General features: G+C 46.6%; 1 protein-coding gene across 1 annotated transcript in view; it reads left to right on the top strand.

Moving 5' to 3' along the window:
• The first annotated feature begins 1,161 nt into the window (after nt 1–1,161).
• Nucleotides 1,162–21,782, top strand: part of LOC145353060 (ATP-binding cassette sub-family G member 1) — a 63,937-nt gene continuing 43,316 nt past the window's right edge. The window contains exons 1-2 of the mRNA XM_080203400.1: nt 1,162–1,442; nt 3,882–4,123. Of these exons, the coding sequence (XP_080059526.1) occupies nt 3,904–4,123 (220 nt within the window). The 5' untranslated portion in view covers nt 1,162–1,442; nt 3,882–3,903. The remainder of the gene's footprint in view (nt 1,443–3,881; nt 4,124–21,782) is intronic.

Here is a 21,782-nt window from a genome sequence, read left to right as displayed (position 1 = left end):
AAGACTTACTGGATAGGCACATGATCAGGTGGGGTATAGAGGGGTACAGGCAGTTGGTCTAGATAGGACAACATGATTGACGCAAGCCAAAGGGCCTGTCCCTGTGCTGTACTGTTCTTTGTTCTTTGACCTGCCCATTTTTGAACATGTCCATACTCACAGTGCATGGCCTTCACACATCAATTGAAAAGCAAGTAGATGCTTGGTTGTCAAACTGGATGACTCATCACTTCCTGTGCCTGCGTGGGTTTCCTCTGGGTACACCGCTTTCCTACTACACTCCAACGATGTGCGGGTTAGGTGGATTGACCAGGCTAAATTGCCCTTTGGAGTCCCGAGATGTTTGAGTTAGATGGATTTACCATGGCAAATGTGTGGGGTTACAGCGATAGGGCAGCGAAGAGGACCTGGGTAAGGTATTCTGTCAGAGAGTCGATGCAGACTCGATGGCCCGAATGGCCTCTTTTGCACTGAAGGAAGATAGCCTCCTCCTCTCATGTTCAACATTTTTTTCAACCAATGAACCAAACATTCCAGATCATTTTAATGAGCTTTGTTTAAAATGCTCTCATGTGTCTCTCCCACCTTCTACCCCCACCCCCCCACCTCCCGCTTTATACAACCTGGTGCTCTCGGATTCCTCCGGGGACACCATATTGACGCACAGCTTAGTGAGGACACCTGATCGGCATAGTTCGTGGCAGCTATTCCTGGCCTGTGTCATTGTATGACATTTGCATCAGCCAATCAAGCTGACACGCACATCTTTGGAGTGCAGGAGGAAACCCATGCAGACACGGGGAGAATGTGCAAATGTCAAGCAGACAATGACCCAGGCCAGGAATCAAACCTGGGCAGCTGGAGCTGTGAGGCAGCAGTGCTAACCATATGAGTTTAGGGGCTGTGGGGTGGAATTGTAGTCCATGCAGACTGGGTGGGCTGGATGGCTTCCTTCTGCACTGTGGCGATTCTATAAATACTTTTCACTGTATAACTCATATGTGTGACAATAATAAATCAAATCAAATCGAAAAAAAAGGGAGAGATAGGAGGGAGGGAGAGAGGAAGATAGGAGGGAGGGAGGAAAGTGGCGGGGGAAGAGAATAGGGAATAGAAGAGTAATCAGAAGGTGGTTAGTCTCCGCCTCTCTTGCCCAGGGCACAGAGTGAATGTGGTGCTGAGGTGCAGTAAACAAAGGCAGACGGAGCAGAGACACACACACGGAGGCTCGCTGGGTACCAGTCCACGCTCCTGGGCTCCCTGCATCCCTAACCAGAGCGGTGGCTGTCACCAACAACATCTCTGCAACCAGCCAAGCACTCGCATCCCTCTTTGGCTGCAGGACCAAATAAGCAGCACCTTACCAGGCTCTCCCAGCTTCTTGCTTTCTGTTTTATTGCCAACGCATCTCAGCTGCGCTGTGGACACGAGAAGCAAACGGGGTGAGTTTTATGTATTTGCAATATCTCTCTCTCTCTCTCTGTTTTACTCTGGAAGTATTGAGATTTTGTGAAATAACATTGTGGAGCACTAACATCGCTGAGTCAAGTCTTTTGTCGGGAGACAGTAATTTGCTGGGATGGGTTGCCAAGGACAAATTTTACACGCGTCCAAACCAAAGAGCGATTTAATTCCTGTTTGAAAATCCCGAGTCAAATGAAGCTGATGTCGGAGTTTATTTTTGCTCTAAGTTTCCTGCAATAAAGAAATGGTAAAATCGAAATTACAGCTTTTAATAAGCAGACATATGTCAACAATCGAGAGGTCTTGTTGCCTCTCTCTTCAGTATAAAAAACAGACTTTGAATAGATCTGCATAACTTCATTCTATTAGGCAAAATTATTTGTTGACATATTTGTGTATTTCCAATTAAAATCAAGTTTTGTAACATCGTATTGATGAATGTGGACTCAATCCTTTAATTTTGTGTTTATTTACAAAAATAATCATTGAAAATAATCAATGTTGTTGCATTTATTATATGTATATATATAGCGATTATTAGTAATCGGATAGAAAACGCTGCCTGTGGTATTATGCGTGTGTCAGTCCCACTGTTTATATCCCATAAAAGATTCATCCTCAGCTGCTGTGACCGATAGTAACCTTCGCTCCTGTTTGCATTGAGGTTGAGAGGATTGTTATTGCTATTCTCTTTTTCACCAGGAGGCAGAAGTGAGCACTTGGCACCTCATTGCAAAGGAAAAGGGGAACAGTTGCTGATACAGATAAAAATTCCCAAATAGATGGGGAGTGATTAATGCAATTCCATATTTGGAGTTGGCCATTTATGTGTGAACCGATGACTGAGATCATTGCTCCTTAGATAAATGCTAATTCAGCAAGTGTACCTAGAATTCATTTTTAAAAGTGTTTTTTTTAATTATAGTATCCCCTGCAATGTTGAAGGAGGCCATTCAGCCCTTCGAGTCTGCACCCTCAACAATCTCACCCAGGCTCTATTCCTGTAACATCATGTATTTACCCTCCTAATCCCCCTGACACTAATTTAGCAATTTAGCATGGCTAATCTAATTAACCTGCACATCTTTGGAACATGAGAGGAAACTGGAGGAAACCCAGCCAGACATGGGGAGAACATGCAATTCCACATACACAGTCATCCAAGGCCGGAATTGAACCCTGTGTGTGGAAACAATGCTAACCCACTGTGCCACCATGCTGCCCCAATGTAAATATAAATCTTGTTGCTGGTTAGGATTCTAATTTGTGATATGAATTCTGCAAGATGTTTGGTAGGTGGGGACTTTCAAGGCTTTCACCCAGGGTGGGTTGGCACATTTGCCTTGTGAGGGTGGGGGAGGGGGTATATGGTGATGCCAGCACATCTGTGCAGTGTGGTGCTGTCAGCACAGATTGGGAGGTACTCCCCATCCCCTCCCTCCACCTCATCCTACAGAACAAGATCAGCCAGGGTATCTGTTGGGCAGGAGGGGGAAGTAATATTCCTGGAGAGAAGATTGGGCAATTGAGTCACCAGTCAGATTGCCCTGGAGTGAGCCTGGTTCATGGGTGTGGACCATTCAAGGGTTCCTAAAACTCATGGAACAGGAAGGGACAGCCCTCTGCTTACCGGACTAGTGACCTGGAGCCTTGACTAAAAATTCCGGTATGTGAGTTCAGATCCCATGATGGCAACTAAGGTATTTCAATTCAGTGAATATAGAATAAACATTTGCTACGAGTAACAGTGCTCATAAAACTGCTGGATTGATGTCAAAATCCTATCTGGCTCAGTCATCACCTCCCACACAGGAAACCTTTTGCTCTTACCTGGTCTGGCCTACACGTGCCTCCAGATCCACAGCTGATTTTTAGTTACCCTCTGAAATGGCCTAGCAAATCACCAAGTTGTCACCGTCACCTGCTCAACTGCAATTAGGGAGAGGCATTAATTCACCAATTCATGGAGTTCGCACAATGCAGCAGAAGGCAAATCAGCCCATCGAGTCTCCAATAGAGCATCTTACCCAGACCCTATCATAACCCCATGTATTTACCCTGCTAATCCCCCTAACCAACACATCTTGGGACACTAAGGGGCAAATTAGCACAACCAATCCACCTAACCTGCACATCTTCGGACTGTGGGAGGAAACCGGAGCACCCGGAGGAAACCCACACAGACACGGGAAGAAAGTGCAAACTCCACACAGACTGGAATTGAACCTGGGTCCCTGGCGCACTGTGAGGCAGCAGTGCCAACCACTGTGCCACCGTGCCATCTCTGACCTTGCCACCGCCACACACATTCCACGAATTAAGAAAAGCAAAGCACGTGGAAAATTTAAACTAAAATAGCTCAATCACCTTTTAACGAGTATTGAATTTGATCAAGTGCCCTCTTGCTGTTGTTGCAGAACGCTCCCTTGCTCCGAATCCATGGCGGATCCCAAGTCAGTCTGTGTCTCGGTTGACGAGGTGGTCTCGAACGGAACGGCAACCCAACATGCCCCCATGTTTCAGATGCACTTAAAGAAAGTGGAGAACGGGGTAACAGAGGCCCACCGCTTCTCGTACTTACCGCGGCGGCTTGCAGTCACGATCGAGTTCAAGGACCTTTCGTACTCTGTCTCCGAGGGCCCGTGGTGGAGGAAGAAGGGTAAGAAAGAACGTTGCGTCAACATTGAGTGAAAGTTGGGTACCAGTGGGAATCAAGCAGTGTTGGCTGTTGTGAATCACAATGAATCTACATTAATGATCAAGAGCAACATCTACGTACCTTTCTATACTATGATGTGGAAATGCAGGCATTGGATGGCGTAAGCACAGTAAGAAAATTTTGCAATACCAGATTAAAGTCCAACAGGTTTATTTGAACGCAGAGGCTTTCAGAACGCTGCTCCTTCATCAGGTGAATCTGACCTCTCACCTGATGATGAGCTAGTGCTCCAGAAGCTTGTGCTGCCAAATAAACCTGTTGGACTTTAACCTGGTGTTGTGAGACTTCTTACTGTTTCTATACTATGGAAGGGCTTACATATATTAGTTATATCACTATTACAATCCTGACTGAAACTCCAACACTCTTTCCCAATGCTATGACTATCTTTGATGGCACTTACAATTATCCGCTCACACCCAAAAACGCTTCACAATCAGTTTATCATTCCTGAGGTGCAGTGACTGTTGTTTTGTAGCCAAACACACAACAACGTGCCACAAGCTGCAAGTGAGATTGATGACTAACCACTTAAAATGCCCTTGGTTGAATATAGTAATACTGCGCAAACAGGCTCGCAGCTTTCCTTCAGCCAGGAACATAGGATTATTTGTTCTTTGCCCACCTCATAAGATTCAATCAAAAGCATATCTCCTCAGAAGAGCTCAGGAGCGTCACACTGGATAATCGGTGTGCATTGTCCCTCACACCCCTAAATTCGACACTCTTGACTTTGAGGATTGCTGGTTGGCTAAGATGTCGGGAGAGGTAGGGAGGTGCTTGGAGAGGCTGGCTGAGAGGAAGGTCCCACAGGGAAGTGTTTGGGCTGCGGGCAGGGAGTTGAGGTGATGGAGAGGCCCTGCAGTGAGGTGTTTGGAGTGGGAGTGGCATGATGAGAGAAAACTCCTTGTTTTGCAATGCCAGGGAGGTACTTTTACTCCTTGCAGCTTAACAAAACAAAATGCCTTTTTTTACCATTTCGCAAGGAGAATGGCATGAGGGTGCCATCCGTCTGTTCTTTAAAATTATAATAAAGATCCTGACCACATCTGTGGGATTTGTATGGGCCATGATGTGGAGATGCCGGCGTTGGACTGGGATAAACACAGTAAGAAGTCTGACAATACCAGATTTAAGTCCAACCGATTTATTTGATAGTAAACTCACAAGCTTTCGAGGTTCCCCTCTTCGGACGAAGAGGGGAACCTCGAAAGCTTGTGAGTTTACTATCAAATAAATCGGTTGGACTTAAACCTGGTGTTGTCAGACCTCTTACTTTGTATGGGCAACAGATTGATCAGAAGCTGCCCGATAGTAGGCCCCTAGTGAGGTAGGGAGGTCTTGCAGCAGCTGTATAGGGCATTGGTGAGGCCGCAGCTGGAGTACTGTGTGCAGTTTTGGGCGCCGCACCTGCGCAAGGATATTTTGGCCCTGGAGGGAGTGCAGAGGAGGTTTACTAGGCTGATACCGGAGTTAAGGGGATTGAGCTATGAGGAGAGGCTGAATAAACTAGGCTTGTACTCGTTAGAGTTTAGAAGAATGAGGGGAGATCTCATTGAGATGTATAAGATGATGAATGGGATGGATAGGATAGAGGTGGAGAGACTCTTCCCGCTCAAAAAAGACAGTAGGACTAGGGGGCACAGCCTCAAGATAAAGGGGAGGCGGTTTAGAACGGAGTTGAGGAGGAACTTCTTCACTCAAAGGGTGGTGAATCTCTGGAATTCTCTGCCCGTTGAAGTGGTGGAGGCTGCCTCGCTAAATATATTTAAGAAGCGGGTTGATGGGTTCTTGATAAGAGAGGGGATTAAGGGTTATGGGGAGAGGGCGGGAAAGTGGAACTGAGCCACGACAGATCAGCCATGATCTTATTGAATGGCGGGGCAGGCTCGAAGGGCTAGGTGGCCTACTCCTGCTCCTATTTCTTATGTTCTTATTAGTGAAAGTTACAGTGGTTGATTGTTGGCCCTTAGCATCCCATTAGCACTGACCTTCCAGTGTGAAAGTCAACCCCACTCCCACCGCCTCACTCCATGTCCTGGAGCCATGTGGAGGAGGTTAAAACATGGTGACATAAATGCTATCAAATGAGCCAAACAGTGAAAGCTCACACATTGACGTAGTGGCACACAACCTCAGACCTCACAGAGCCTTTCAGAGAGAAACGGAAAATCATTGACGTAGTGTAAGGAACCGAGGCAGGTTATAAACAAAATCAGAAAGCCACGTTCCTTAGCTGCTCCTCAGACCTTCCAAGTGTTCCTAAGGTTGGAGTTGAAGGCCGTATTTCTAAGGCAAATCTGTTAGTAACTTTGCCATGCCTTGGAAAGGGATTTGGACACAGTGAACTCACAGCATTTTCTTTCACTCTACTTTGAGGAAAACCCCGTTTAAGTTGCAGGTCCATCAGTGTCAGAAATCGTGATCAGTACTCTTGGTAAGCGCCGGGGGGCTTTGGTAATTGGGAGCAGCGCAGCTTCCACTCCCACCCGAGGTTAATCTCCATCAAAGCCCCTCGAAAGGAATGTTGGATGGAGTGTAAAACTGGTGCCCCAGCTGATCCTTTGGGCTTCCAAAGAACAAGGAACAGGACAGCACAGGAACAGGCCCCCTCGGCCCTCCAAGCCTGCGCCGATCATGGTGTCTGCCTAAACTAAAATTGTATGCACTTATAGAGTACGTACCTTTCCATTCCCGTCCTATTCATGTTTTTGTCCTGTTGCCCCTTAAATGCCACTATCATTCCTGCTCCCACCACCTCCCCGGGCAGCGTGTTCCAGATATTCACTACCCCCCTGTGTAAAAACTAGTCTCCCTGAAACTTTTCCCCGTTCACCTTAAGCCTGTGTGAGCCAGGTGAGCTCCCACGTTGAGAACTTCTTTGTGCTGGCCAATTGCGCAGTACAAAGGGAAGCCATTTAGCCCCTTGTGCCCATACTGACCCATGCATTAACCCCCACACCCCACCATTTCTGGCATATCGAGCATTTGTCCGACATCACAGACACTAGTCCATGAACATAGAACATAGAACATTACAGCGCGGAACAGGCCCTTCGGCCCACAATGTTGCGCCGACCAGTCTTATTTTTAAAAAAAAACATTGACCCACTAATCTAAACCAATCCCTTTTCGTCCATAAACCTATCCACCAATCTCTTAAACGCCCCCAAACTAGGCGCATTTACAACTGCAGCAGGCAGGGCATTCCAGTCCCTCACCACCCTCTGGGTAAAGAACCTGCCCCTGACATCCGTCCTATAACTACCCCCCCTTAATTTAAAGCCATGCCCCCTCGTGCTAGATTTCTCCATCCGAGGAAACAGGCTATCACCATCCACCCTATCTAAACCTCTAATCATCTTATATGTTTCTATAAGATCCCCTCTTAGCCGCCTTCTTTCCAGTGAAAACAACCCCAAATCCCTCAGTCTCTCCTCATAGGACCTCCCCTCCATACCAGGCAACATCCTGGTAAACCTCCTCTGCACCCTCTCCAAAGCCTCCACATCCTTCCTGTAATGTGGGGACCAGAACTGCACACAGTACTCCAAGTGCGGCCGCACTCTGCACTCTGCACATTCTCAATTATCTCTCCAACTCCTCCTTAAAATGATTTAAGGAATCGGCTTTCACGGCTGGAAATCTCCGTCCGTTGACACTCCGCTGCTTTTGCCAGCGGGGACGGTAAATTTGGCGCTCAGCCGAGTCGCCGTTCGTTGCAGCGGACGGGAGAATCCCGCTGGTGTGGACTGCCGAAGAATCCCGCACCACTTCTTTTTCGGGTAGAATATTCCGAATCCCAACAATTCTGTGTCAAAATATTTCTCCTCATCTTCCTGCCAGAGCTTTATCCCAATGCTTTTGATTTGATGGCCTCTGGTTGTTGACCCAGTCACCAGCGAGGATCATTTTTCTCCATCAAGACCTTGGGCAGGATTTTCCACGTAACCTGTTTTACCGTGGCAGGGGCAGCTCAGCATTGGCCGATGGTAAGATCCTCCTGGTCCTTCCATTGTCAACGGGGTTTCCTGTTGAATGCACCCCTTACCACAGGGAAATCCGCAGCGGGGGTGCACCACTGACCGCACTGGAAGATCCCGCTGGCGTGAACGGCATAAAAGTTCAGGCCTTTTTTTTCATCTTTAGCAATTCTAGTAGGTCACCTCTACACCTTCTCTTTCCCCAGTCTTTTCCAACTGACCCCACGTAAGTCCCTTAACCCTGGTTACATCCTGCTAAATCTCCCCTCCCAGAGGCCTTTCCTCTAGTCTGGTGCCCAGACTTATTCACAATACCACAGCTGAGATCTAAACAGTAGGTCATAGAACAGAATCCCTACTGTACAGAAGGAGGCCATTTGGCCCATCAGGTCTGCACCGACTCTCTGACAAAGCATCTTACTCCAGCCCGCTCCCCTGCCATATCCCCGTAATCTCATATATTTCCCATGGCTCATCCCGTCTAACCTACATATCTTGGTACATCCAGGGGCAAGCTGACATGGTCAATGCACCTAACCTGCACATCTTTCAGACGGTGGGAGGAAACCGGAGCACCCGGAGGAAACCCACGCAGGCATGGGGAGAATGTGCAAACTCTGCACAGGCAGTGACCCAAACCGGGAATCGAACCCGGGTCCCTGGCGCTGTGAGGCAAGCAGTGCCATTTATATCGGTTTAGCCTGACCTCTTTTCATTTATACCCTGTTATTCTATTCACCAGCGCTGGTAATCTATATGTTTTTTTTTAAACATCTTATCAACTTGCTGCGCCAGTCACCCTGAGGGATTGGCATGCATATCCACAAAGGTTTTCTTCTGTGGCAGTGAAATGATTGTACGTGTGGCCTTTGCGAATTTTAAGTCCTACAGCTATTTATAATTTCAATTCTGGGATGAAAAAGACTTGCAAAAAATACGTCCTCCGGAAACGGGGAGAGCTGGTGCTGTAACCAGGTGCAATGCAGCAGAATGTAACATAGCAGCTTCCATTGCCGGTTACTGTTGGTCATTGCCTGATAGTAACCTTCAGTCGAAGCTTGGCGAGCATTGTGGAGCTGATTGGCTCCTCTGCGCTGTTGCCGGGGAGAAAGAGACACGAGGATGCGCATGGAGAGGGATGAGATTTTTATTTTTTTTACACAAAATCAACGTGTGCGAGCCCCCACGAGCTGGTGGTGTGTGTTTTTGTTTGTTAAATTCTGCTCTGCCGGTGGAAAAAAATAAAACTACACATCACAGAAAAACTGCACGGTGTCATCATCAGTGAGGGAAAAGGGAAAGATATTGCTGTACGCAGAGAGAGAGAGAGAAAGAGGGAGAGGGGGAGGAACATGCTATGTTTGAATTTCAGGAGGAACGGGACCCAATGACTGCACCTGCCGGTGTTATCACAGCTCCATTTGCATTACAGTTACCGAGGGCGACCACGTCACAAGTTCAGTTAATCTCACTGTTGTGCTCAGCTGTGAACTTGACCCCGTTATTCTTGACATGTTTTGAGTGAAAAGGTTGACTTGAGGAGGAACATTGCAAGGCTCTTGTCACGCTCCGAATGTAATACCAATTTCCACAGTCTGTATTTTACAGTTTATCTCAGCTCCAAATTCCTGTTTCGCTCATGGATATATTTACGTTATGCATTAGTGTCATGCTAGTGAGGCATTAACACTGCAATGAAGTTACTGTGAAAATCCCCTAGTCGCCGCACTCCAGCGCCTGTTTGGGTTACACTGAGGGAGAATTTAGCACTGCCAATGTTCCTAACCAGCACATCTTTCGGACTGTGGGAGGAAACTGGAGCACCCAGAGGAAACCCACGTAGACACGGAGAGAACGTGCAGACTCCACACAAACAGTGACCCGAGGCTGGAATTGAACCTGGGCTTCTGGCACTGTGAGGCTGTAACCTAACCCTAATCCTAATCCTAACCCTAACCCTAATATAGGGCATTGGTGAGGCCGCAGCTAGAGTACTGTGTGCAGTTTTGGTCGCTGTACTTACGCAAAGATATTTTGGCCTTGGAGGGAGTGCAGAGGAGGTTTACTAGGCTGATACCGGAGTTGAGGGGGGTTGAGCTATGAGGAGAGGCTGAATAAACTAGGCTTGTACTCGTTAGAGTTTAGAAGAATGAGGGGAGATCTCATTGAGACATATAAGATGATGAATGGGATGGATAGGATAGAGGTGGAGAGACTCTTCCCGCTCAGAAAGGACAGTAGGACTAGGGGGCCCAGCCTCAAGATAAAGGGGGGGCGGTTTAGAAGGGAGTTAAGGAGGAACTTCTTCACTCAAAGGGTGGTGAATCTCTGGAATTCTCTGCCCGTTGAGGTGGTGGAGGCTGCCTCGCTAAATATTTTTAAGACGCAGGTTGATGGGTTTTTGATAAGCGAGGGGATTAAGGGTTATGGGGAAAGGGCGGGAATGTGGAACTGAGCCACGACAGATCAGCCATGATCTTATTGAATGGCGGGGCAGGCTCAAAGGGCTAGATGGCCTACTCCTGCTCCTATTTCTTATGTTCTAACTACTGTGCCACTTGCCAGCCAAGGGGCTAAACATTTTCGAACTGAGGAGAGGAGAAATTTCTTCTCCCAGAGGATGGTGAATCTGTGGAAATCACTGACACAGCAAAGTAGTTGAGGTCAAAATGTTGTGTGATTTCATGAAGAAATTAAGTTTAAAGTCCCTGGCGCTGTGAGGCAGCAGTGCTAACCATTGTGCCATAGTGCCAACTACAATAATGTACAATTTGAATTAAGGTTTACCTCAGCAACTAATCCCTATTTCGCTTAAGGATATATCTTTGAATTGCTGGGTAACAAATTCATTTTGGGCTCAAAAAGCTAAATCTGACATTGAATTCTCATTACAAAGGAAGCAAATCTGATTAGCCCTCAGTTAGATATTTTAAAGAGAAGATAATTAGGAGAGTCACCCGCTGTGAAGGCTTTTTTTGATTTGATTTGATTTATTTTTATCACATGTATTGAGATACAGTGAAAAGTATTGTTTCTTGCACACTATACAGGCAATGCATACCGTTCGTAAAGTACGTAGGGGAGAAGGAAAGGAGAGGGTGCAGGATGTAATAGTGAGAGTGAAAGATAGAATTAGAAGGTATGTTGGGGACAGCTTGCAAGAAGTTGCCTTGCTCCAGTGTCAGCTTGGTTAGACATTGTTGGTGTGCAGGGGAGAGAGGGTGGGTTAGTGTGATCAGATTGGTGCCAGCAGCAACAGAACGGGGTTCAATCCCCATTCTGGTTGGGGCAGATTCGCAACCTGCCTCCTTGCCCTACCCGTGGTAGGGGGAGGGGTTGTGATGTTGTGGGCTGGACCTGCCTTCAGGCAGAGAGCTTGAAGGGAAAGGAAAATCACACACACACACACACACACACAGAGGAATGTGTTTGCACAATGTGTGACACCTTCAATGTGATAAAAACACCCTAAAATCACATCATGTAAGTGCCAATGAGCAAAATTTGACACAATCGCGCACACTCTGTCCAGCAGATCATAGTGCCTCGCCTATAAGGCCACTCCTATTGCCATTTGGCTATTGAACTGCAGCAGCATCGTAGTCAAGTCCATCATTGCTTGCCTTATTATTTCCACATTTGCATGTGGACCAGCTGAAGTGCAGAAGGAGTATAATCATAGAACATAGAACATAGAACATTACAGCGCAGAACAGGCCCTTCGGCCCACAATGTTGCGCCGACCAGTTACAAAACAATGACCCACTAACCTAAACCAATCCCTTCTCGTCCATAAACCTATCCACGGATCTCTTAAACGCCCCCAAACTAGGCGCATTTACAACTGCAGCAGGCAGGGCATTCCAATCCCTCACCACCCTCTGGGTAAAGAACCTACCCCTGACATCCGTCCTGTAACTACCCCCCCTTAATTTAAAGCCATGCCCCCTCGTGCTAGATTAATCCTCAAATTAGATCAGGAAACACTTCTTTGCACGAAAAATTGTTTTCACACAAAATGAAGATTGTCAAACAAAATTTGACATCAAGCCAGGAGATTTTTTGATTTTATTTGATTTGATTTGATTTATCAATGGCACATGTGCTAACATACAGTGAAAAGTATTGTTTCTTGCTCACCATACAAACAAAATACACCGTTCATATAGAAGGAGATGAAAGAGTGCAGAATGTAGTGTTACACTCATAGCTAGGGTGTAGAGAAAGATCAACTTAATGAAGGATAAGTCCATTTAAAAGTCTGATGGCAGCAGGGAAGAAGCTGCTCTTGAGTCGGTCGGTATGTGGCCTCAGACTTTTGTATCTTTTTCTAGAAGAAGAAGGTGGAAGAGAGAATGTCTGGGGTGCGTGGGGGTCCTTAATTATGCTGGCTGCTTTTCCAAGGCAGTGGAAAGTGTAGATAGAGTCAATGGATGGGAGGCTGGGTCGTGTGATGGATTGGGCTACATTCATGAGCTTTTGTAGTTTCTTGCAGTCTTGGGCAGAGCAGGAGCCATACCAAGCTGTGATACAACCAGAAAGAATGCTTCCTATGGTGGATCTGTAAAAGTTGGTGCGAGTCATAGCTGACATGCCAAAGGTAATCAAATCATAGAATCCTTACAGTGTTGAAGAGGCCATTTGGCCCATTGAATCTGACTGACCGCCTGAACAAGCACCCTATCTAGGCCCCATCCCCCACCCTAACCCCATAAGCCCATGCGTTGACCATGACCAATTCAACTAACCTACATATTTTGGCCTCTAAGGGGCAATGTGGCAGAGCCAATTGATCTAACCTGCACATGTTTGGGTAATAGTCAAGTGGGCGGCTAAAAACTTGGCTAAAAAGGTGGATTTTAGAAATACCGAATCAATCCTTTAAGGAGGAAAGCGAGGTTGAGAGATGGAGAGTTCTGATGATGAGTCATACGGACTATTTTCTCTCTCCACAGATGATGCCCAGCCTGCTGGGTTTTCCTAGTATTTTCTGTTTTAACGTGTGTAAGAGGTGGAGAGCTTTAGGGAGGGTGTGGTGCAGGCAGCTGAAGGTACACAGCTGCCAATGGTGGGGTTCTTAAAATCGGATATGTGCAAGAGGTCAGGATGGGAGGATCACCGTAACGTCAAAGGTTTGTAGGGCTAAAAAGACAACAGAATTATAGATGGGATGAGACCACGGATGGAGGGATAGAAAACAAGGTGAGAATTTTTTAAATTTTAGAGATAAGGAAGAAAGACAGGTCAACGGCAATGAGATCTCATTAGTTACGGCCCAATAAAGTTAAAATTTACTTATTAGTCACAAATAAGCTGACATTAACACTGCAATGAAGTTACTGTGAGATTCCCCTCGTTGCCACAGTCTGAAGCCTGTTCGGGTCAATGCACCTAACCAGCATGTCTCTCAGAATGTGGGAGGAAACCGGAGCACCTGACGGAAACCCGCACAGACACGGGGAGAATGTGCAAACTCCGCACAGACAGTGATCCAAGCCAGGAATCGAACCTGGGTCCCAGGCACTGTGAAGCAGCGCTGCTAACCCCTGTGCTACCATACCACCCCATTGATTGATGAACAGATTGTAGGGGCTGAAATGTCTATTGAGTTAGACATTTGGGGTTGAGCTATGGGGGTTGAGCTATGAGGAGAGGCTGAATAAACTAGGCTTGTACTCGTTAGAGTTTAGAAGGATGAGGGGAGATCTCATTGAGACGTACAAGATGATGAATGGGATGGATAGGATAGAGGTGGAGAGGCTCTTCCCACTCAGAAAGGACAGTAGGACTAGAGGGCACAGCCTCAAGATAAGGGGGGGGCAGTTTAGAACGGAGTTGAGGAGGAACTTCTTCACTCAAAGGGTGGTGAATCTCTGGAATTCTCTGCCTGTTGAAGTGGTGGAGGCTGCCTCGCTAAATGTATTTAAGACGCGGGTAGATAGGTTTTTGGTAGGCAAGGGGATTAAGGGTTATGGGGAGAAGGCGGGAAAGTGGAACTGAGCCACTTCAGATCAGCCATGATCTTATTGAATGGCGGGGCAGGCTCGAAGGGTTAGATGGCCTACTCCTGCTCCTATTTCTTATGTTCTAATGTTCTTATTCCTGCTTCTCTACCTTTGCATTTTTTTTAATGCTCTGTACCCAGACAGGGAGCACGGCCAGACATAACAGATATCGAAATTCACAGGTTTTTTTTGTAGTTTCATTAATCAGTGTCACAAGTAAACTTACATTAACACTGCAGTGAAGTTATTGTGAAAATCCTCTAGTCGCCACACTCCAGCATTTGTTAGGATACACTGAGGAAGAATTTAACATGGCCAATGCACCTAACCGGCCCATCTTTTGGACTGTGAGAGGAAGCTAGAACACCTGGAGGAAACCCACACAGACACGGGGAGAATCTGCAGACTCCGCACAGACAGTGACCCAAGCCGGGAATTGAACCCAATTCAGTGCTAACCGTTGTGCCAATATATGGCAGATGTCACAGAATCATATGTCTTGTCCCTTTGTAACTGTTAGATTTCAGGGGGGTGGGGGCCACGGGATTCTTGGTTTTGAAACTCAGGCAAGTTTTCATGTACAGGGAATGGGGGAAGAAGATCTCATACTGCTCTACCTCTTAACTATAATAACAGATTAATGAAACAATCTTCCTTTAATTTTAGACAGAGGGAAAGTACTCCCCTTTGTCTGTAACCTTCAAATTATTGACTTTCAAAAACAGCAGACAAGATCTCAGTTTCCTGATTTAAAAAAATACCAAACCCTTAGTTTGCTAATGCTGACGTCAGATTAAACTTATTTTACACTGTGGATAACAACACTGGAAGCCTGAAATAAAACTACAAAATCTTAAAAATACACAAAAAACCTGAAGAATATCGTTGGCAGTGGTGTGGTGGTATTGCAGTGTTAATGTAAGCCTACTTGTGACTAATAAATAAACTTTAACTTTAAGCCTTGGACAAAACTGGGAAAAATAGAGATAATTAACGTCCTCAGTGAGAATAAATTTAAAACATGGGGAAAGAAATAGGTATAGGAGCATTAGGTGATGATGAATGGGGTAGATTTATGCACTTTATCTACATTATCAGGAGATAATGCTACAACTTTATTAGACCCTTGTCAGACCCCACTTGGAGTACTGTGCGCAGTTCTGGTCGCCTCACTACAGGAAGGATGTGGAAGCTATTGAGAGGGTGCAGAGGAGATTTACAAGGATGTTGCCTGGATTGTGCGGCATGCTTTATGAGGATAGGTTGAGGGAGCTAGGTCTTTTCTCCCTGGAGAGACAAAGGATGAGAGGTGACTTGATAGAGGTGTATAAGATGTTGAGAGGTATAGATAGGTTGGATTCTCAGAGGCTCTTTCCCAGGGCTGAAATGGTCGTTACGAGAGGACACAGGTTTAAGGTGCTGGGGAGCAGGTACAGAGGAGATGTCAGGGGTAAGTTTTTCACTCACAGGGTGGTGAGTGACTGGAATCGGCTGCCATCGGTGGTAGTGGAGGCAAACTCACTGGGGTCTTTTAAGAGACTTCCGGATGAATACATGGGATTTAATGGGATTGAGGGTTATAGACAGGCCTGGTAGGTAGGGATATGATCGGCGCTACTTGTGGGCCAAAGGGCCTGTTTGTGCTATAGTTTTCTATGTTCTATGTTCCAATCTTTTTGTTTCAATACAGTGCTCCTCCTACTAGCCGTGAGTCAGTTAGGCTGGGCACTGTCACACAATACTTAGACCTGAGGGTGATTCCACTTAGCTGAAGGTGCGTTGCAGGGAACCACAGGCTGTGTAGCTGTATTGCTCTTCTTGAGAGTGTTTTCCTCCTCTCCGTCCCTCCGTGCACAGCAATGGCCGGGTAGAAATGATGGTTGCCAGGGGCTGAGGGCACATACGAAAGCGATTCTGCCACTGGGGTGCCAGCTCCAGGCATCTGCGAAGCCCACCATGCCATGGCAAGGGCGGGGGAAAGGGTGGGGCTGCGGAGAAGATGGCGCTCAAGTCTGACTGGAATTTTCCAGCCTCAGATCAATGGCTTAGCCTGGCCTCTTGATTGAGTTAACAAGCTACCTGCCACTCGGAGATGGGTAGCTGTACCATGCCCGACATAACATCTGGGAAAATGGCCCAAGAGCTTGGACTGTTATGGGGAACAGGCTTGCCGGTTGAGTTCGGAACATTCCTCACCTGCCAACTTCCATTCCCTCAATGTCGGCATGGGAATCCTGCTCCAGGAAGTTTAGAATCAAGTTAGAATGCCTGGCACTCCTTCCTCAAATTTGTCTTCTGTACGGTTTGACAATGCTGGAGGTTCCCCACTCAATACATTGTGCTACAGAGAGTGGAGTGAGATCCACATTGGGTTGGTATGTGCTCCTATGTAATGAAAAAACCTTTATTTTAACTGTGCTAACTGTAATCTTTCTTATTGATTCATTTGTGGGACATGGGCCTCACTGGCTGGGTTAGTATTTATTGCCCATCCCTAGTTGCCCTTGATCTGAGTGGCTTGCTCGGCCATTTCAGGGGGCAGTTGAGAGTCAACCACCTTGCTGTGGCTCTGGAGTCACATGTAGGCCAGACTAGGTAAGGACGGCAGATTTCCTTCCCTAAAGGACATTAATGAGCTAGATGGGTTTTCCCCACAATCGACAATGGTTTTGTGGTCATCAGTAGATTCTTAATTCCAGATTTTTTAAAAAAATTGAATTCAAATTCCACCATCTGCCGTGGCGGGATTCGAACCTGGGTACCCAGAACATTCGCTAAGGTTCTGGATTAATAGTCTAGCAATAATACCACTACGCCATCAAATGATTAAAATCAGAGCAGTGGAAGTGAGAGGGCTTTGTAAAATGGGATGCTATCCCTGAGTGTGTGATTGGGGTGTCTGTGTACAATCCTGCCAACCATCTGCCCTCACATTATCTTCGACTTGGGCTCCTGAGACTGCAGCTCATTTATTATCCTTCAATGCTTTTGTCTTGCCATTGGGACCATTGTCGCCACAACGTGTAATAAATTACATTCAGCTGACAGATGACATGACACCTGACGGACAAACGAGCTCTCTATGAGTGACCACCTTGGGACAGGAGCCATCCTCGTGTGCCTATTCCGTCAGTCCATTAGCTCCTGCCCAACAGGAAGAAATCATCATCGCTTAATCTCTTCGTCAAAACCTCTTCACAGCTTTCAAAACCTCTATTAAATCCTCATGACCCACTGCTCTCCGGTGGGAATAGTCTCAAGCCCCTTGTCATCCCGCTCTTGTTATCAGCCAGTGTGCATATTTTATGTGCGCTGGTGTTTTTATATATGGTACTGGATTGTGGAAGATTTGAACTTGACAGTACAAAGGATGAGACGATTATGAATTATCCCAAATTAATTGGTCTGGTCGAAAGAGATTAGTTCAACACTCATAGAATTACAAGATGGAGAAAGGGTTTTTAGACTCAACCAGTGGATGATGGTGTTTATCCTCCATATAACAAGGCCTCATCCCATGGGCCCTTCTGATTGCCATATCCCTTTATTACCCATCACTTCAACCACTTATGTTTACTGTTATTAAATGTTGGCCTGGTCTCTGCTTCAACCACTGCCTCTGCTCTTGCACTCCACAACCTTTTAACCTTTTCGCTAAATCAATTACATTTAATCTTGTATCTCCATGTTCTTGTTTTAAATCCTCAATCTTGGAAACATTAGCTGGGAGTGGGATTCAGATGAGGTGGGGGATGTGTTGAGGGGCTGGGGGTGGGGGGGGGTGGTGGGTGGTGTGGAGGGGGAGGAGGCAGAGCGAGCGCCAGACTTTGCGGACACCGCACTATAGGAAGGATGTGATTGCACTAGAAAGGGTGCAGGGGAGATTCACCAGGATGTTGCCTGGGCTGGAGTGTTTCAGCTATGGAGAGAGGCCAGCGAGGCTGGGGCTATTTTCTTTCAAGCAGAGAAGACTCAAGGGAGACTTGATGAAATGACCAGAATTATGAAGGACATAGAGAGGAAGAAACTTTTGCCCTTACTAGAGGGGTTAATAACCTGTGAGCATATATTAATGTAGGGAGCAGGAGATTTAAAGGGCATTTGGGAAAACCTTTTTCACCCAGTGGTGGGAATCTGGAACTCACTGCATTTGAGAAGCATTCAGATAAACTCTTGAAACACCATAGCATAGAATCATAGAATCCTGGCAGTGCAGAAGGAGGCCATTTGGCCCATCAAGCCTGCACCAACCTCAATCCCACCCAGACCCTATCCCCATAACCTTATACACTTACTCTAGCTAGTCCCCCTAATAATAAGAGGCAATTTAGCACAGCCAATCCACCTAACCCACACATCTTTGGATTGTGGGAGGAAACCGGAGCGCCTGGAGGAAACCTGCACAGATATGGGAGGAACGTGCCAGCTGCACACAGACAATGACCCAAGCCGGGAATCGAACACGGGTCCCTTGCGTTGTGAGGCAGCATTGCTAACTATGTGCCACCATGGCAGCCTACAAGGCAATGGACCAAGTGCTGGAAAATGGGACATGAATAGATAGGTGCTTGGTGGCTGGCGCACAGAGGATGGGCCAAAGGTCCTCTTTCTATGCTATAAAGCTCTATAACTTTATGACTCAGCAGGTGAGCCCGAGCTGTTTTCTTTACCTGCTTGGCTTTCCAGAGGCAGCAGACCAGTGGATTGGAGTGGAGATTTGGGACACAGGTTAATGCACAGCAACATCAAGCAATAATTCACTTCCAAGAAGGTAGGTGGTGTAGAGAGGAGGGGGTTGTCTGGGAGGCTCTCACATGATGAAAAGGTGTTTCGGGAGTTTGGATGTGTGGCGTTGGATATAGTTGTACCTAAACTCTCCTTGGAGGTCCTTCTGCTTCTCTGGGCTGAATTAACTCACAATATTCTTCCCATTGTTTTCAGTTGCCAAAGTCTCAATGACATCCCTGAACCGGTCAAAGATAGAGGGTCTTGTGGGGCCAGGGAGATGGAGAAAGAAAATGACATAATTGCACCCTGATCTGCATATTTAAAGAGAAACTCATTAATCTTTTTGATTTGAATTGATGTATTATTGTCTTATGCATTAGCATACAGTGAAAAGTATTGTTTCTTGTGCCCTACACAGGCAAAACATACCATTTATAGAGTTCATAGGGGAGGAGGAAAGGAGAGGGTGCTGAATATAGTGTTGCAGTCACAGCTAGGGTGCAGAGAAAGACCAGGTTAATTAACATAGGTCCTTCAATAGATCAGACAGCAGCAGGGAAGAAGCTGTTGTTGAGTCGGTTGGTACTTGAACTTTTGCGTCTTTTTCCCAACGGAAGAAAGTAGAAGAGAGAATGTGCGGGATGCATGAGGTCCTTGGTTATGCTGGCTGTTTTGCCAAGGCAGTAGGAAGTGTAGATGGAGTCAATGGATGGGAGGCTGGTTTGCGCGATGGACTGGGTTTCGTTCACAATCCTTTGTGTAACCAATTGTAAACCTAAAGTGCTGTTAATGCCATTGGGCGAGGGAGGGAGTGGGAGGGTGGGGGTGGGGTGGGGAGGGGCGTGCAGGGGTCTGCTTTTATTACTGGAGATACCCAGCTGGCGTAGCAGTGAAGGCAGTGACTTAACATTCCGAATCAGCGACCTCTCACCACAGCCTTTTGACGGATTAGCTGCAGGGAGAAGTCACCTGTCGAGATGGTGAGGGAGATTGATGGGGTGTGGGGACAAGTGTCGTGCACCTTGCTCAGAAGCTCCAGCTTTGTTCTGGTGATCCTCCTCCCCACCTCATTCAAATGCAAACAAGGCCTGTAATAAACTGTACAGGTGTCCTTTGCAGCCATTATCAAGTGGGGAGGACTGTTGAGTGGGCCTTTAAGCATCCCCTGACAAGCGGAGTCCGGATGTGGAGATACCGGCGTTGGACTGGGGTAAACACAGTAAGAAGTCTCACAACACCAGGTTTAAGTCCAACCAATTTATCTAATTGGTTATTATTCAAATAAATTGGTTCAAATAAATTGGTTGGACTTAAACCTAGTGTTTTTAGACTTCTTGCAAGTGGAGTCAGGGCATATTACCATGGAATCCCTGCAGTGCAGAAGGAGCCCATTCTGCCCATCGAGCCTGCACTATCTCTTCCTGACAGAGCACCTTACCCAGACCCTTTCCCCCACCCTATCCCCGGAGTCTCACACATTGGCCATGGCTAATCCATCTAACCTAGACACCTTGGGAGACCAAGGAACAATTTAGCATGGCCAATCCATCTAACCTGCACATCTTTGGGAGGAAACCTGAGCACCCGGAGGAAACCCACACAGACAAGGCGAGAATGTGCAAATTCTGCACAGTCACCCAAGGCCGGAATTGAACCCACACCCGTGGAACAGTGAGGCAGGAGTGCGAACCACTGTGCCACCATGCTGCCCTGTTCAATGTAATGAGCACAAAATGTCATACCATGCCTCCTCTACAATAAACTCGTTATTCTGCATGGGTTGGTTACTCAAATAGTGCATACCTCATCCCTCAAGTGTAACATTGTCCTGTGGAAGGATAACATATGTATCAGCCCAGTTAAGCCACCACAAATATAGGTTTAATTGCCATCTGTTCCACCATGGCTTTAAGCCGCGTCAGGGTCTGCCAAGTTGCCAGGCAGTGTGTGAAATCTGATTAATTAAATCAGCAGAACCTATTCAGACTGAGCATGGACCACAATACAATAGGCTTAAAAGCATGCCTAATGTGGGGTCACAGAATTAACATTGAAGGCATTGAGACTGGCTCAAAGCAGCTGAGACAAGGAAAGGAAAAGGTCATTTACCCTGACCTGTGTTCACAAAACATTGATTGTTTACAGTAAACAACCAGGCAGATCACAGGTCTCAAAAAATCCACTGCATCACTGTGACAAACCCAGTGACACACGTTTACCACACTGCGGCCCCCTTAAAGAGATATGCTCGTCCTTGGTAAATGCTACTTCACCGAGATAAACCGAATGGTCCCAAGGTTTTCATTTGGCGGCACGGTGGCACAGTGGTTAGCACTGCTGCCTCACAGAGCCAGGGACCTGGGTTCGATTCCCGGATTGGGTCACTGCTTGCCTGGAGCTTTCGCGTTCTCCCCTTGTCTGCATGGGTTTCCTCCGGGTTCTCCGGTTTCCTCCCACATTCTGAAAGACGTGCTGGTTAGGTGCATTAACCCAAACAGGCGCTGAACTGTGGCAACTAGGGGAATTTCACAGCAACTTCACTGAGGTGTTAATGTAAGCCTTACTGTGACTAATAAATTAAAAAAATTGTTTTGATTTTTTATTGTCACCTGTATTAGTATACAGTGAAAAGTGTTGTTCCTTGCGCGCTATGCAGACAAAACATACCATTCATAGAGAAGGAAAGGAGAGAGTGCAGAATGTAGTGTTACAGTCGTAGCTAGGATGAAGAAAGATCAACTTAGTGCAAGGTAGGTCCATTCAAAAGTCTGATGGCAGCAGGGAAGAAGCTGTTCTTGAGTGGGTTGGTACGTGATCTCAGAGTTTTGTATCTTTTTCCTGACCGAAAAAGGTGGAACAGAGAATGTTCGAGGTGCATGGGGT

Source organism: Carcharhinus amblyrhynchos, chromosome 15 (assembly GCF_965287045.1).
Source record: "Carcharhinus amblyrhynchos chromosome 15, sCarAmb.v2.hapA, whole genome shotgun sequence".
Taxonomy (NCBI): domain Eukaryota; kingdom Metazoa; phylum Chordata; class Chondrichthyes; order Carcharhiniformes; family Carcharhinidae; genus Carcharhinus; species Carcharhinus amblyrhynchos.
The sequence above is the reverse complement of the archived record's forward strand: the minus strand, read 5'-3'. Positions and strand labels throughout refer to the sequence as shown.